The sequence below is a fragment of the Grammomys surdaster genome, unplaced genomic scaffold (assembly GCF_004785775.1).
Source record: "Grammomys surdaster isolate TR1022 unplaced genomic scaffold, NIH_TR_1.0 125349, whole genome shotgun sequence".
In the NCBI taxonomy this organism is placed as follows: Eukaryota; Metazoa; Chordata; class Mammalia; order Rodentia; family Muridae; genus Grammomys; species Grammomys surdaster.
Window position 1 is genome coordinate 43,501 of NW_021620222.1, and position 15,784 is coordinate 59,284.

General features: G+C 55.1%; 3 protein-coding genes across 12 annotated transcripts in view; all 3 read right to left on the reverse strand.

Moving 5' to 3' along the window:
- Positions 1–491: 491 nt before the first annotated feature.
- Positions 492–4,122, reverse strand: Josd2 (Josephin domain containing 2). 9 transcript variants are annotated; one of them, XM_028785760.1, is made up of 6 exons: positions 3,856–4,122; positions 3,604–3,661; positions 3,047–3,206; positions 1,656–1,781; positions 854–1,048; positions 492–744 (listed from the first exon to the last, which is right to left on the reverse strand). In XM_028785760.1, the coding sequence occupies exons 1-6, from the start codon at positions 3,868–3,870 to the stop codon at positions 645–647; spliced, it is 654 nt and encodes a 217-aa protein (XP_028641593.1). In that variant the 5' UTR covers positions 3,871–4,122; the 3' UTR covers positions 492–644. The 9 variants fall into 9 exon arrangements, with proteins under 9 accessions (XP_028641593.1, XP_028641591.1, XP_028641590.1 ...); XM_028785758.1 differs by having other exon boundaries at positions 3,047–3,209; XM_028785757.1 differs by having other exon boundaries at positions 3,829–4,122.
- Positions 4,123–4,250: 128 nt separating this feature from the next.
- Positions 4,251–6,692, reverse strand: Aspdh (aspartate dehydrogenase domain containing). 2 transcript variants are annotated; one of them, XM_028785755.1, is made up of 7 exons: positions 6,601–6,692; positions 5,772–5,916; positions 5,452–5,536; positions 5,195–5,344; positions 4,897–5,117; positions 4,670–4,824; positions 4,251–4,366 (listed from the first exon to the last, which is right to left on the reverse strand). In XM_028785755.1, the coding sequence occupies exons 2-7, from the start codon at positions 5,828–5,830 to the stop codon at positions 4,323–4,325; spliced, it is 714 nt and encodes a 237-aa protein (XP_028641588.1). In that variant the 5' UTR covers positions 5,831–5,916; positions 6,601–6,692; the 3' UTR covers positions 4,251–4,322. The 2 variants fall into 2 exon arrangements, with proteins under 2 accessions (XP_028641588.1, XP_028641587.1); XM_028785754.1 differs by having other exon boundaries at positions 6,573–6,692.
- Positions 6,693–8,823: 2,131 nt separating this feature from the next.
- The window catches only part of Lrrc4b (leucine rich repeat containing 4B), a 21,118-nt gene continuing 14,157 nt past the window's right edge, over positions 8,824–15,784 (reverse strand). The window contains exon 3 of the mRNA XM_028785836.1: positions 8,824–11,135. Within this exon, the coding sequence (XP_028641669.1) occupies positions 9,309–11,135 (1,827 nt within the window). The 3' untranslated portion in view covers positions 8,824–9,308. The remainder of the gene's footprint in view (positions 11,136–15,784) is intronic.

Below are 15,784 nucleotides of genomic sequence, written 5' to 3' on the forward strand. Positions count from 1 at the left end.
GGGGCCCAGCACACCCTGAGAAAATGTCAGTCACTGTGCCAGCCTCCTGAGGTTGCTGTGAGGAGTGTCCAAGCCACTGTCACAGTGATAGATACCTCATGCTCTGTAGGGGTCAGGAATCCTGAATGGGCTCCCCTGAGCTGGTCTTCTCTTGCTTTTAAGGACCCCTGACTTCACCCAGCCACCCACCACACCCAGGAGCATTGTTCCTGAGGAAGCAGACTGCAGCCAGTCCTATCTGCTGCCCAGCTCCCCCTGCACCTGGGAAGTCAAGGGCACGATCACAGGCTGCTGGACCCATGGTGATCTTTAGGGACTACTGTCCTGCTTGCCTTCTCACTGATGGGCTAAACCTTAATGTGGAATGATTGCTGCTCCAGCTTATATTATTCTAATTTTGGGAGGCAGCATGTTAGTTTTTGGTTTCTGTCTCCTTATGGGTACTGGCTTGTGACTGAGAGCAGTCCCCAGGAGCTGAGCCCAGGCACAGATAACAAAAGAGCAGATTTATTGAGGCAGCAGTGGTTGGGGAAGTAGGGACCCTAGGGCAGGGTGCAGGCCTCCTGAGGCCCAGAGTTGCAGGCCCTTTCCAGGCACTGGACACTTAGGACTGTGGCAGCAGGCAGCCGTTCACAGGCAGTAGATCAGCTTGTGTGCAGCCAGCAGCCGGCCTCCTCCACCTCCTTGGTCACCACCAACAGCACCTCACACAGGCCTTGGGCCAAGGCAGCTGCCAGGAAGGCCCTGAGTGGGAGAGTGGGAAGACCAAGGTCTCAAGCAGTCCAGGCCAGTCCATCTCCTTGCAGGGCAGTTCCAGTGTTGGCCCCAGCCTCTTATTTTCTTCACCACTCACCTGACTCCATCCTCGTCTCCCAGGGCTTCAGGTGCCCGTAGCTTTGAGTCCAGATTATAGTAGATGCCATCCACCTGGCGCAGGGCCACCCAGTGTCGGCGGCGCAGTGGCAGGGACAGCAGCCCCAGCGACACAGGAGAGGGTAGGTTCAAGATCAGGCCTAGTACCTGGGGCAGGGCCAGCTGTGACAGGGGTCTGGGAACGGGAGGGATATATCATGAGGCCCCAGAGTCACTGAGGTCTGTGCTGTGGGCCACAGAGGCACTTGGATTTTGCTTCCTTCCCCAGAATGGAGTCTATTCTTCCACTGACCCATCACCCTCTACCTGTCAACTCCAGCTTTGGTTTGTTTAGGCAGGGTCTCCGGTATCCCGGATGTGCACCTCTATAGCAGTGTATGAGTGCTGGGGATGGAATCCTGACCTCATGTATGCTGGGTAAGCCTTCTGCCCATGGAGCCCCAGCTCCTCAACTTTTTGTTGTTGGCCTTTTGAGCCAGGGTCTCCATATGCAGTTCAGGCTGGCTTCCATCTCAGTTCTGCCTTGGGCCAACAGGATGGCCCCACTCATCTTGACCTTCCTTCCATCTTTCCCACCTTATTGTGAGTTGCTCATCTGGATACCCTTTTGACTGGTACCAAGTTTGTAAGTTCAACCCATCATTCAGTCAGGCCTCATCTGCCATAGCCTCCCTAGCAAGCCGCCCCTCTCTACCTTCAAGCCCTCCCCTCTCTACCTTCAAGCCACCCTTTGCATCATCCCACACGCCCAGAGCCAGTGCAGCCCACAGGCTAGGCCCTACCTCCTCCTGTCCCACCACACAGCGGCCAGGCCCAGGCCCTGCAGGGCAGCCATGATCACGTTGACATCATAGTTGCCGGTGCCCAAGAGGCTGCGATGGGGGTTCAGTCGGGAATCTGGGGCTAGCCTAGGGGTGAGGGGGCAGAGCCAAGGTTTGAAATCCTGGAAAGGCCTCCACCTTCCCACACAATAGGAGAGGCCCAGAACCTGGCCTTTGACGAGTCTCTCTTCAACTCACAGGAGCCCTGAGCTGCCCCACCCCCTTCCTACTTCCACCTCTTCCATGAGTCCCAAGAGTCCTGGACAAAGTCCCTAACCCTCCATCCTTCCCACTCATCACAGTCTTTCTCGAGAGCAGCCTCAGATGTCATTTCTTCTGGGAGAGAAGCCTTCAGATCCGAGAGTGTGCTCAGAGTCCCTGGGTGACATATTCATACTACCATATTTGAACACAAGAGTGCCTCTTTCTTTTAGTAATACCCTGCCCTACGATGCTCAGAGGCCTCCCTAGTGCCCCATCATCCCAAGACAGACTCCCACCTCTTCCAGTGGCAAGAAGGCCCTGCAAAGTCTCAGCACCAGCTTATAGCAGCCACCCATCCCCAGCTGTCTCTTGTGCCCAAGCCTTCCCTCTAGCTCTCGGCAGCTCTGTGGCCCTGCTTCTCTGTAGTGTCGGCAGCTCTCCCAGCCTTCTCCCCTCATTCCATCTGCCTCAGTTCTAGCTCTTCAGCGTGTCCCTGGAGAAAGAGCTGGTGGCAGGAGAGATGAGTGTCTTCTAAAGTAAATCTGAAGTTTGCGGATAAGGGCTGCCACTGGATGTGGGCACGGATGACAGGCTGGAGTGTCTGTGTGCCCACAGGAGGACACAGGAGGTGGGAATGCGGAGAAAGATTCTTAAGAAAGTTTCTTAAGAAAGTGATGGTTGAAATTGTGAGGCGCACCCAAGTGACCAAGAAGAAAAAAAAATGCCTTGTGTAACATGGGAACAGCCTGTTCAGGGCCCAGGAGAGCAGTAAGGATGAAGCTGCAGAAGGGCAGGCAAGGACCAGAGCACACAAGGCCTCGGAGTTCAGCCTGAAGGACCTGGGCGATTCCCTAACAGCACTGGGGAACTAATGAGGGACAGAAGCAGAGGAGGGGGCAGGCAGCTCTGGGACTGTGTGGAGGATGTACAGGAAGAGAGAAATAGACAGCTGAGAGGTTGTGACAGAGGCTCAGATAGAGGTTGAGGCCAAAGCTGGGGCTGAGGCTGTGAGAAGCAGCAGGTGGGAGAGCAGGTGGAAGAGCAGGCAACAGCTCCGGGATCTGAGCCCTGGCTCCGCTAGGGTCCCAGGCAGGCTCCCGTGCCTCTCTGAGCCCTGCTCTTCCAGGGCCAGGACCAATGGCAGTCACCTCTTGCAGATTTCGTCGGCAGCCTCCTGGCTAAAGAGCTGCTCTTGAAGGACGTTGTTGAGAGCGTGGACGGCACACAGCTCTAGCCGCTGCCGCTCGTGATACACTGAGGGTGGACTCGGCCTCGCTTCCGGCGCCTGAGACATGCCCGCCTCAGCTCCTGCTGGGGGTTGGGACAAGGAGGTGTTAGGCACCTAGGATCTTGGTCATTTGGTTTTTTAGATTCCTGTGTCCCTGGGCAATGGCTATTGAGACGGGCACTGGGGCTAGCTTAGGAGGACGCGAGGTCCCTGACCCTGTTTCCTAGGCTGTCTCCAGAGCACAGAAACACCTTTAGAGCCCAGTCCTGGGGGTAGGGGTGTAAAGGCTCTTATCTGCTCACCTGGCAATAGAGACACCCCCCCCCCCAACTACATGTCTCCAAGAAAAAGGGTCCGGATCATCATCACCTAGCAACGGAGTATCGCCCCTTCTGTCCCTAGGAAACAATACCTTTTTGGTTCCCAAGCAACAGAACAACCCCACCCGCTTGGTAACCCAGTCCGTTTTCTGATCACCTAGCAGTGGAGGACTCCTCCTTTCCCGTCTCTGGGTAACAGGGTCTCTTCTGGTCGCCTAGCAACGAAAGACTTCCCCTCGTCAATAACCAGGGTTCTCTCCTCCCTTCACCTGGCAACAAGGCCCTCTCCCAGTTACTAAGCAACAGGAACCCCCCTCTTCCTGTCACCTGGCAACCAGGCACACTCCCACCCGCCTTTGGTTGTCGCCCGCCTGGCCCTCACCCCGCCGGCCTTTCCGTTCCCTGGTACCGGTCTCTTTCGCATTCCCTAGGCAGCAACCGGGTGGTACCACGCTGACTGAGCAGGCGGAACGGACTACAGCTCCCGGCGACTTGCGCGCGCCGGTCTGCGATTCCCGAAGGCCTTCGTAGGGCGTCTAAATAGGACGCGCAGTCCGGAAGTCAGCCGGGCCGCTCTGCCGCGTGGGACTACAACTCCCATCGGACAACGCAGCCAATTCTCGTTCTCTCCCGGGGTTCACTGCTGCCTAGAGGTTTCTGGGAGATGTAGTAACTAGTGATCTCGCGATAGCTTTCGGGGGCTGGTTTGTGTATGAGCGCACACACTGGCGTCATACTCGTTGTGTAGCTGAAGCGTGATGACATAGAGGTGTGGACAAGGAACCAAAGAGACCAAAGAGAACAGCGGGCAGAACTCTGATGTTTACTGGGACCCATAGTAGTCAAGGTGACAGCAAGGGTAGTAGGGGAGGAGACTCAGCAGAGGTGGATCCCAGGTCTGGAGGGGAGCTGACAGCAGCCTGTGGGGAGAATGAAAATCTAGGATGACAACACAGACATATGCAGGTGGCCATGGTGAACGTGGGTTTTGAAAATGATAGTGTGGTACAACCCAAAGAGGATACTCAGAAAGAGATGTGGCTTGTGGATGGAGAGACCTAGAGGGGGACCCAGACGCTGAGAGAAAGCCGAATGGGGAAAGGCTCGTAAAACCTGAGTGTGAGAACTAAGGATGGGAAAGGACAGAAAACTAGGGTGGGACACCCAACATTTGAGCTCTGCAGAGCACAACGCCAAGGACCGGTGGAGATGCCTGGCCATACCCAGTAGGCTGTGCCAGAAGGCTGTAACAGTAGCGGAGCCGGTGACAGCGCCAGGCTGGGCTGGGTTCTCTCTGTGGGTGTGCAGGGCGAAGCTGCGGCCTGTGGGCCCTGGGGGGCCTATCAGCTCCACATCCACCACGTGCATGTCGGTGAGGCTGCAGCCAGCAGAGAAGGCAGTCAGTTCATCCGGAGTGTACACAGCTGTTCCACCTACTCCCTTTGCTCACCTAAGATCAGCCACAAGCACTCCAATGACACGATCAAAGCCTAGACTGGGGGCAGCCAGGGCAGCGGCTGCCATGGTGTTAGAGTTTCGGGGCGCCAAGGGGCAGAGTCCACGCACAGGGCCTTCATAGAGCACTGTGCGGGGCCCACTACTGTGTGCTGCAGCCAGGGGCCCCTCCAGCCGGAAGCCATCAGGATGTGTGGCCATGGTGACTCGAAGGCTCTGGAAGCAATGGGGGGGGGGTCAAGGGACTGAGACTCTTACATGTTCCCTCTGGTTGCAGCCCCGATGGTTCTCACCTGGAGGCCTCCAGCTGCATCCAGTCTGCTGATGTCCTCACTCCCCCACAGGGCCCCTCGGGCCACAAACACCGTGTGGCCCCAGTGGTTTGAAGCCTCCAGGAGCTGCTGCTCTGTGGTCTGGTCAGCCAGAGCTGATGGGGATCCCACCTTGGGACATGGATGGTAGAGAGGCAAGGCCAAGACCCAGATACACTGCTGGAGGGCAGGATGTGGTCACCACAGAGGGAGACTTACTGAGGGGTGAGGAGGCTCACCAGAAGGTTTGCATGTCGAAGGATTTGTGCTCCGGATTCATGGATTATTTTTGGATGGGCCACTTCTACCACAAGGTCAGGGTGCCTAGGAAGAGAGACATGGAGGGGGAGGGCCTTGGAGAAGAATCAGGTCTCCTGTCTTCCAGGTTCCTCAGGGTTTGGAGGGCTATCACTGCTTGCCCTGGCTCTGGAGGGAAGTGGGATGATGGGTGCATTCTAGTTTATCTTTGTGTACACCAAGACTCAGAAAGGGTCAAAGGCTTGTTTGACACAGGGAGGCAGGAAACAGCTTTGGGAAGGCTTCTTTTTTGGGCACTGACCTCTCCTCAAGGGCGGTGAGGTCTCGGAGCTGCAGGGCAGGGGGCACACTCCCTGCCATTCGTCCAGGGTCACGGTTCCATACAAAAACAAGTTCTAGGCCTAGTTCTGACCCCTGAGCCAGAAGGTGGGACACAAGGGACTGTCCTGCAGAGAAGGGAGGGATAGGGATCCAAGGGAAAGAGAGTCCCTCCCCCCCAAGTCAGGAATGTCAAAGGAGGAGACAGGGACCCAGAAAGAGACAGCAGAATACACAGAAGCCCAAAGAGGAGAGACAGACACACAGAATATATAAAAACCTAGGGAGAAGGAGAGAGATGCCCCACATACACAGAGAGACATATACACACAGAGACAGAGACACAGAAAGAGCAACAGAGACCTAGAAAGAGACAGACACAGAGAGACAAGGACCCGGATACACACACAGAGATGAGAGCAAGAGGAAACACAGGAGATGGTAGAGAGAGGGAGAGGAGAAGGGAGAGAGGAGAAGGGAGAGAGGGAAGAGACAGAGACAGACCTCAGAGGTCTAGAGAAAGGACAGAGACCTAGAGAGAGACAGACACCCAGAGATAAGCACTCTGTCACACACACACACACACACACACACACACACACAGAGAGAGAGAGAGAGAGAGAGAGAGAGAGAGAGAGAGAGAGAGAGAAAGCCCAGTCCCAGTGAGTGGGCAGAAGGCAGGCTGGGCTGTCAGGCTGGGGTGAAAGATACGTGGGAGCAGAGATGTTTCTGGAAATTTAGGAACAGGGGCATAGAAGGAGGCCCCAGGCTAATTTTTACTCACCCAGGCGGCCATAGCCCACCACCCCCACCTTGTGAAGAACTTGAGGGACCATTCTGCCAGCCATGGCCTTTAACACGGTACCCTGCTGTGGGGGATCGGCTGTACTTGCTGGCCCCTGTACCAGGCCTGACTGAATGATCTTTGGACTTTGACCCCTGACCCTCTCCACTGAGGGAGGGAGGGAGCAGGATGGAGACGGTGTCCTCTTCGAGCCTTCTGCCCTCCTGTGCTGCCTGGCATGGTGGCTAGGCCTTGCATGACCTGTGTGCCCACTACCCCACTGCCTCCTGAACAGCCCACATCCTACTGTTCCTGCTGAGGTAGAAAATTCCCTTTGCAATCCCCCTCCTCAGGCTGGCCAGCAGGTTGTCATGGAGACTGCAGTCTGCTTGGGATAGGGGAAGAACTGGGGACAGGAACTTAGGTCTTCCACTAGGCCCCTTACAGACCTCTTGATCTCCTTGATTTCCTCTAAAGTCTAAAGTGGAAAGGTCTGGCTGGAATATATGTGGTCCTGCATGCCCCACCTGTGTCCTGTCTTTCCCAGTCCTCCGTGCCCCTCAGTCCTGCCTGGAGTCCCCTTTCTCACTCCAGCCTCTAATTGCCCTTGAGCTCACCTTAACTGTCCACCATTCATCCCACCTTGAGGCCACAATCTCCTGCCTCTTTGCATTCCTGGCCCCCCGGCCCCCTCCTGCCTCCTATCCCATCCACGAAGAAGGGAGCTGCATGGCGGAGTCTGTAAGTGTCTCCAGGATGGGCCCAGCCACTGGCTGACAGGCCTGGCATGGGACATAGCAGGCTGCAGCAGGCCAGCTCCCTGCCCCCATTGCCACCTGGTACAGCCGCAGTGTTGCCATGGTAACCAGGATCCTAGCAGAGATGGCTGCAGAGAAAGCAGAAAAGATGGAGAACCAAAAGTGCATGCGCAACAGCTCTGTCCCAGACTCCATCAGCAGAGAGGAGCCGGATGGGGAAGGAGATAGGGCCAGAACCTGACAGTTGTCACAGATAAAGAATCCACTTAGCACTGGGGAGGGAGAGAGAAGATGCAGGGGTGGGGACAGTTAGAAACATCAGGAAGATGTGGGGACAGGGAGAAGAGGGCAGGAACACAGTGTCCAAGGGATTGGAGGGGAGATTCTGACTCTCCCGTCCCTGGTAGAGGCGTACACCCTGTGGCCTTTTGTGTCCACAGAGGGTCTAGTTCTGCTATGTGTGGATGACAGGCCAGGCTGCATTAGGCCAGTTCGGGAGTCCATGTGCCGTGTGCCTGACTCTGGGTACCTCCTCATCTCCCTAGGCCTTCCCAGACTTCCTGGGTAACTTTAGCTCTCTGGAGGTTAAACTTTGGGCATATGGGCCACTCTGAGATGTCACTAATGTCCCTACTCTAGTCCTGGCCTGGCTGCACACTTTTCTCCTTGGTAATTGCAGACACTGCAGGGGACTCTGCCCTCCACGTATCCTGGTCCACTCAGACTGTCCCTCATGTGGTCCAGAACTGTTCATTCAGTGCACCTCCCTTGTACAGACTTTGTTTCCCAGGTAACCAGGGATGTGTGTAAAATGGAGGGGACTCTCTTGTGAGAACACAACCACTTGCTCAATGTGTCACCCAGACTGTCAGTGGTGGCCTTCCTGGACAGCAGTGCCTGTAGCTGGTCTGGTTAGGACAGGTTCTGCTGCTGTGAAAGTTCAACAGCACAATGGCATCCCTTTTCTGGGGAGGCACACATGGAGCAACCAGGAGAGGCTGGGGAGTAGCTCTCCTGCCCAGACTTCAGAGGGAGCCTCGCCCTGCCAGCAGCGTGGTCTTGGACTTACAGCACTCAGAACCCAATATCCCACAGTTCTGTTGGTCCATGCTACCTTGGAGCCTTGCAGTCCTAGGTCCCTTCCGGTTGGGGTTGTGTGCTGTGTGTGATGGTGGGAGGCACCAGAGTCAGAAAGGAATGGCAATGGAGACAGAGACACATAGAAGGGCAGCTACTGAGCCCCCCACCCCCCACCCCGACCATTTCTGGAAGGGCAGCTGGGGAGATGGAACCGTGCTGCCCTGTGCTGGGTGAGCCTGTTCCTCACTGGAATCATGGGGATGGAGAGTCCCAGAGCTGTAACTTTGGAGTATCCACTCTCCCCTCCTGGGAGGACAGCATCACTGGCTGTCTATCCTCTCCTTGTCCCACCCGCAGGAGCTTTGTGTTCTGTTTCTCTTCAATACTTTCATGAACAAAAAAAATTTTTTTAAACTTTTTCCGTGTTTTTTTTTTTTTAAAGTAATTACAGAGCAGGTAGTGATTGACGCAAACCTCCCTTCAGTATCAAAAGAGTCTGTGGGGTGGGGTGGGCCGGCCAGGGCCGAGAGTGGAGCTCGCTGTTGGGGACATTGTCGGAGTTGCCCCTTGGGCTCTGGTGAAGTTGTCTGTCTCTTGTGTTTTGAGGGTGAAGGAGTAGAAGGGAAGGACAGGCGTCAAACTGCAAAAGAAAAAAAAAAGAAAAGGAAAAAAGAAAGAGCCATAAAAGGAGGGTTGTTGGGATGAGGGGAAAGGGTTTCCCTCGAAGAAGCTCCTGAACCCCTGGAAGGTGGCGGGCAGGACAGGTGGGCAGAGGACACAGCAAGGTGGAGGGCGGGGCCACCTCTCCTAATCTCCAGGTCCTTTCCCATTGCAGGACTGGCAGGCGCCGCCAGGGCTGCTCGGCAAGCAGCAGCATCTCGGGCCCGCGCGCCTGGGTTTAGATTTGTGTCTCTTGCACGTTCTCCTTGGAGCCGCTCTTGAAGAGCAGAGGTTCATGGATGGAGTTGAGGCCGGGGCCCTTGGCCCCGCACCCGCCTCCTGGGTTGCCGCCGTAGTGCGCCTTGAAGGCGGCCGCCACGTAGTGGTGATGGTTGAGGTGGTCTCGCTCCAGCGCCGGAAGGGCCAGGTGGCTGTCCCCACCCACGCCCGCGCCTCCAGCCACCGCGGCGGCCGCAGCCACCGACACAGCAGAGGCGGCGGGCAGCTCGTCCTCCACGTTGATGATCTCCACAGTGCGCGTGGGCCCGTGGTGCTTGTGCAGCTGGTGCTGCTTGCGCAGCTTGTAGAAGGCCACCAGCATCACGGCGGCCATGAAGGTAATGGCCACGAAGCAGCCGATGATGATTTTAGTGGTCTTCATGACATCATCTAGGTCCTTAAGCGCATTCTCTGTCACGTCCGTGATGGGCACCGTGAAAGCTTTTTCCGTGGGCCGCGAGGAGCGCGGAGCCGGTGCCGTAGTGGACGCCGAGGCCGGGGCTGCAGCATCAGGCCGGCCACCGCCCCATGCGCCATCAGTCGTGGGCCCTGGGGGCTCCTTCTCAGTACCTCGGGGCTGCTGGGCCTCCTCCCCCGGCTGCGTCTCCAGAGTCTCCACAGTAACCGTGGTGAAGTAGGTGTAGCCGCCCGCACCCCCTGCACCGCCCCCACCCCCCGGGCCCCCGCCACCGGGCCCTCCCGCAGCCACGGGGTCCACGGCCGACACATTAAGCGTGGCCGAGGCAGTAGTGTTGCCGGCTGAGTTTGTCACCATGCACGTGTACTGGCCCGTGTCCTGCACGGTGACATTGGTGAAGTTGAGTGTGCCATCGTGCAGCACCGAAATGCGCACACGATAAGAACCGTGCGTCATGAGCGTGCCGTTAGGTGTCAGCCAGTTGACTGACGTCATGGATGTGCCCGTGCGACACTTGAGCTCGGCCGCCATGCCCTCGGTGACATTGAGGTCTGTGGGTGGTTCCACGATGACCGGGGCATAGCAGGTGAAATGGGACTGGTCCAGCTCACCGATGTAGCGGCCCTTGAGGCCGGCGGGCGCGTGGCAGCGTGCGCAGCATGTGGTATTGCTGGGCACTGTCTCCTTCAGCCACCAGCTGAGCCACAGCACATCACAGTTGCAGTGCCAGGGGTTGTGGTTCAGGTGGACACGCTCCAGGCGGTGAAGGGGCGTGAAAAGGTCGTGCGGCAGCGACATCAGGTTGTTGTGGGACAGGTTCAGCTCCTCCAGCGACTTGAGGTCGTCAAAGGCGTTTCGCTCGATGGTAGCCACTTGGGCATGCATCAGCCACAGCTTACGCAGGCTGGTGAGGCCCTGGAAGGAGCCGGGGCGAATTAGGTCCAGCCGGTTCCCCGACAGCTCCAGCTCCTCCAGGCGCACAAGTGCTGTGAGGTTGGGAATATCCTTCAGGTTGCACATGCCCAGGTTGAGGTAGCGCAGGTTCACCAGCCCCTCGAAGGCTGCCTCCGATATGTACTCCAGCCGCTTCAGCTCGCCCAGGTCCAGGCGGCGCAGTGAGGGCACCCGGTTGAAGGCATAGGACGGGATGCTCTCTATGGGGTTGTTGCGCAGCCACAGCTCCCGGAGCTTGGACAGGTACTCGAAGGCCTGCGTGGGCACTGTCGTCAGGCGGTTGTCGAAGAGCTCCAGTGTGTTGAGGCTGGGCAGCCCATTGAACGCCCCCACCTCGATCTTGCGCACCAGGTTCTTGCTCAGCTGCAGGATCTCCAGGTGTCGGAGGTGCTTGAATGTGTCAGTGCGGATCACCTGCGGGGAGACCAGTGTCAGTGCATCTGACAAGCCTGGGGGCAGCAGGACTCTCCAGTTCACAGCAGGAGTATGGGACTCGGTGATCAGTATGTGATGCTAAGGATACGACCTAGGGCCTCTAACATGCTGGACAGGGGCGCTGTGACGGAGCCACATCCGGCCGCTCACTGGAGATGGTGGATAGCCACTGAGCCATGCCTCAGTCCCTCACTGGGAGATTCTAGGTCGGTGCTATACCATTATCCTTCATCCTCAGCTGTCTTTTTACTTTGTATTTGGTGACAGGATTTCATTAAGCTCCCAAGACTGGCCTCAAACTTTTGATCTCCCAGCTCCTGACTCTCGGGAATGGCAGGCCTGTGCCTCCATGCCTGACTTACTGGTGCCTGACTTTCGGGAATGGCAGGCCTGTGCTTCCATGCCTGACTTACTGGTGCTTTTTCTGTGGCTTATGATGCTTTCCATGTGCACCTGTCATTCCCCCTTCAGCAGCCCTAACATTTTCTCTGTTCAGAAAGGTGGAGAGGAGGCTCACTACACGGTTTGCTGGGTACTGAGCTGGGTGGGCCTGCCACCCTCTTGTTGGCTGTTTTGATGGACAGATAAAGAAATCAATTAAGGCTGCAGTTGTAATGAGCGGCACAGTCCTCTGCCATCCCCGCTCGCCTTCCTTGCTGTGGGACCTGTCACTTGACCATTGTCCAGAGTCAAATCCCTCAGGGAAGAAGGGCAGCAGAAGGCAGTTGGCTGACAAGAGACTATGAATATGCTCCCATGCTGTTGGAGTTTCCTGAGCTTTCATCAGGATCCTGACTGGTCCTCACGGGCTTTGAGGGCGTGCCACCCTAGAGAGAAAAGCCCTGGCCTACTAACCCAAAGCTTTCACTGCAGCAGCACCTGCAGAAGGCAGCTCGAGATCCTCGGCCCTGAAACCCCACCTTCAGTGTTTCAACTCTATCTCCTCCTCTCTATCCCTACCTCCACCTCCATCCCACCCCATCCCATCCCCTGCAAGGGCGTTTAGACCCACAAACCTGACACTTCCCCACTCAGAGCCACAGTCTTCTCCTACGCCATACAAGCTGCATACCTAGATGACCAGGGGCAGTGATGTCCCATACAAACTTAAAAAAAAATGATTGAGACAGGGTCTCATGTAGCCCAGGCTGGCCTTGAATTCACACATAGTCATGGATGACTTGAATTCCAAATTCTTCTGCTACCACCTACTGGTGTTAGATTACAGGCGCTCTCCAACATGTGATTTATGCAGCAGTGCTGGGGGCTGCAGCCCTGGAATTTCTGCATGCCAGGCAGGCACTGCATCCTAGCTCAAGATCCCCTAAGGAGCCACAGTCCTGGCTTGAAGCAGTTCATCCCTCACAGCCATCGCCTCCCCCTTCCTTCCTGCTTCCTCCTTATCACACATTCTGACAAGCTCTGTGGAACTGCAGGCTCACTCCAGCCTCTGAGCCTGTGTATCTGCTGTTTCCTCAGCCTCCAAACACCAGCCTACCACCTCTCATGGCCAATTCCTCTATCCTTCCCATGCTCAGATCAGGGCTGCCTGCTCTGGAGGATGTCTTGGTGGTCTCCCTCATGGGTGTGGGGCACCAGTGTGGCTGTGTGTCACACACACCAGAGCCTTGGTTCTGGGTTTATGAGAGCAGAGCTGCCCTTCTGCAGCAGAATGAGTTTGAAATCAGCCCCCTTCAGAACTCCTGTCTGGGACACCCATGTTTTCTTGGTGCTGGGGAACCCGGAGCCTGGAGGCCTCTCAGATGCATCTGATCCCAGAGGCACACCCCCAGCCACTCACTTGTGCCTCTGAGCCACAAGCACATTTCATGAGGACATTCATGAGGACATGAACAGCCTAGGCACCCTGATGAGTCATGGAGCTGTTGTGGTTTTAGGGGAAAGGGATGACCAGGGATGAAGGAGCTGAGCATGGCGCGACTCATGCATATAATTAATCCCAGCACTCAGGAGTCTGAGGCAGGGGGATTATTGTGAGTTGGAGGCCACCCTGGACTGAGTCTCAACCCCACTCAAACTGTAGCCCTTAAGAGGAAAACTCAGTTATTCTCACTGTGGTAGGTTAAGTGGCTGGAGTCTGGATTGAGATTTCATGTGTAAGGGGGCTGAATTAGAAAGAGGGTCCCTCAAGACACACTGCCAAGGCTGCTATCAGGTCAGAACCACAAATGGAACAAGCATTCACAAGCTCTTCTTTCCTACTGGCGGGGGTCATCTGTGCTTCTATTAAGGAACTATACATAGCAAGGGAAGGAAAGCCCGGAAGACACGGGAGTTCAGCTGCGTTAGCCTTTCAACACACCCACTCATTCTCTTCCTCCTCTTAAAAAAATTATTTTGTGTGTACAAGTGGGGTGTGTGTGTGTGTGTGTGTGTGTGTGTATGTGTGTGTGTTACCTACAGAGACCAGAAGAGGGCTTTGAATCCCTTGGAACTAGATGCTGGGACCTGAATCCAGGCTCTCTGCAAGGGCAGTTAGTGCTCTGAAGTGTCCAGGTGTGTCTCCAGCTCTCAACCCACTTTTCTGTGTGTGGATTAAACTTTAAACCTTGGAGGTTCTTGAGACAGGAGGCTTTGTAGGCCTCAAGTTGGAGCCAAGCCTCCTGTTTTGGCTGCTTAAGTAGCTGAGAATACAGGCGTGTGCTGGGATCACCAGTCCCAATTGATGTTTAAGCCTGTTAGGTTGATTAGATAGAAAAATACTGGGAGATTAGTAAAGCCCACATCTTGGGGTACCAGAGAGAACAGGTCCAGAGACCAGGAAATAATGAAACTTAAACTTAATGTGTTTAATCCAGTGAGGGGTTGGGAGTGTGGTTCAGTGGTAGAGCACCTGCCTGTCCTATGTGAGGCTTTATGTTCAGTGGTCAGATGAGTAGTGACTGCAATCCCACAGGAATACTTGGTTCTAAATTTTCAACTCAGCAGATCACGGTCAATACCTGTCCTGTATCTTCCTTTCCAATTGGTGCCCAGAGTTATCCAAGGTGCGGTTCTAGCCTCAGTGACTTCATGTGCATGTGCACAGAGAGAGAGAGACACAGACAGATAGACAAGACAGACAGACAGACAGACAGACAGACAGACACACACACACACACACACACACACCCTGCTCTTTCTGCCTCCTCTCCTCTGCTCCAATCACACCAGGGATACACACAGGTTCCCTTCACTGGTCATACTCTGAGGTCTTGGCACTCTCCTGAGATGGTCTCCTCTTCATCCTCTGGAATTCCCAGGAAAGCCATCTTTGGTATCTGCTTGCTCACCTGTCCCACATGGTCCCACTTATCACACAGATTTTTACTAGCTGCATCACACTGGCTGCCTCTGGTTTGACATGCCATATTCCTGTCTGGACTGTGAGTCTTGAGAGGAGACTGTGGCCGTGAGGTCTGTGTCCACAGCATTCAGTGCAATGCCGAGGTTACTGAGCCAGCTTTGAAGGTGAATAAAGCAGGAAGAGTAAGGCCCTGTGATGTGGAGTGTGGTCACTCAGCGGGCACTAGAATCACTCAGGAGACAAGGCTCTGGGTACACCTGGGAGGGGGGTTCTAGATTGGATCCAAAGACCCACCCTGAATGTGTGTGACGCCCTCCTAAGACTGGGGAGTTCTGGACTGAATAAAAGGAGAAACTGTGCTGAGTATCTGTGGACTGGCTGCAGTGTGACCAGCTGCCTCCCCCTCCTGCCTCTATGCCTTTACTGACTTGTTGGACAGCAGCCAGAGAACTGTGAGTCAAGAGTCAAGATAAACCCTCTTCCCTTAAGTTGCTTTTATGTCAGATACTCTGTTATAACAGTGAGAGAAATTACCAACACAGACTCTTGCTAGACAGCACCAGTGATGCTGGGAACTGCCTGCTCATCTTTCAATGTAGGTGACAATGCCAGAGAGTGAAGCTCAGTGATGGCACTTGGAAAGCTGAGGCAGGAGGATTGCCATGAGTTTAAGAAAGCAGGATTATGAGTTTCAGGCAAGGTCATCAAACTTACTATGTGCCCAAGGAAGACCCTGAACTCCACCTCCCGAGTGCAGGAATTATGAGTGGTTTACACAGGGCTGGGGATTGAACTCAGGGCTTCGTGTGTGATAGGTAATCACTCTAGGAACTCAACTCCAACCCCACCCTAAAGTCTCTGCCTTTTGGTAAAAAGCTTAGCTCATTTGCCTTTATTGTAACCATGAACACAGAGGAATTACTTCTACAATGCTGCCCAGTGCTTCCACCTGTGCTTTTACACCTCTCCTTTGGATTGGATTTCTTCTGATTCCATTTACCCTCTACTGCTTTAGAATTTATAGACGGCCTCTTCTCTCTAGCGGTTGCTCTTGAAACACTGTGGTGGTTTGAACATGAATGATCCTCAATAGGCTCATATATTTGAATGCTTGGTCGTTAGGGAGTGACACTACTGAAGGGATTAGGGGGTGTGACCTAGTTGGAGTACATGTAGCCTTGTTTGAGTGGGTGTGGCCTTGTAGGAGAAGTGTGTCACTGGGAGTAGTCTTTGGGGTTTCAAATGGTTAGGTCAGGCCCAGTCTCCTCTCTCTCTCTCTCTCTCTCTCTCTCTCTCTCTCTCTCTCTCTCTCTCTCTTTCT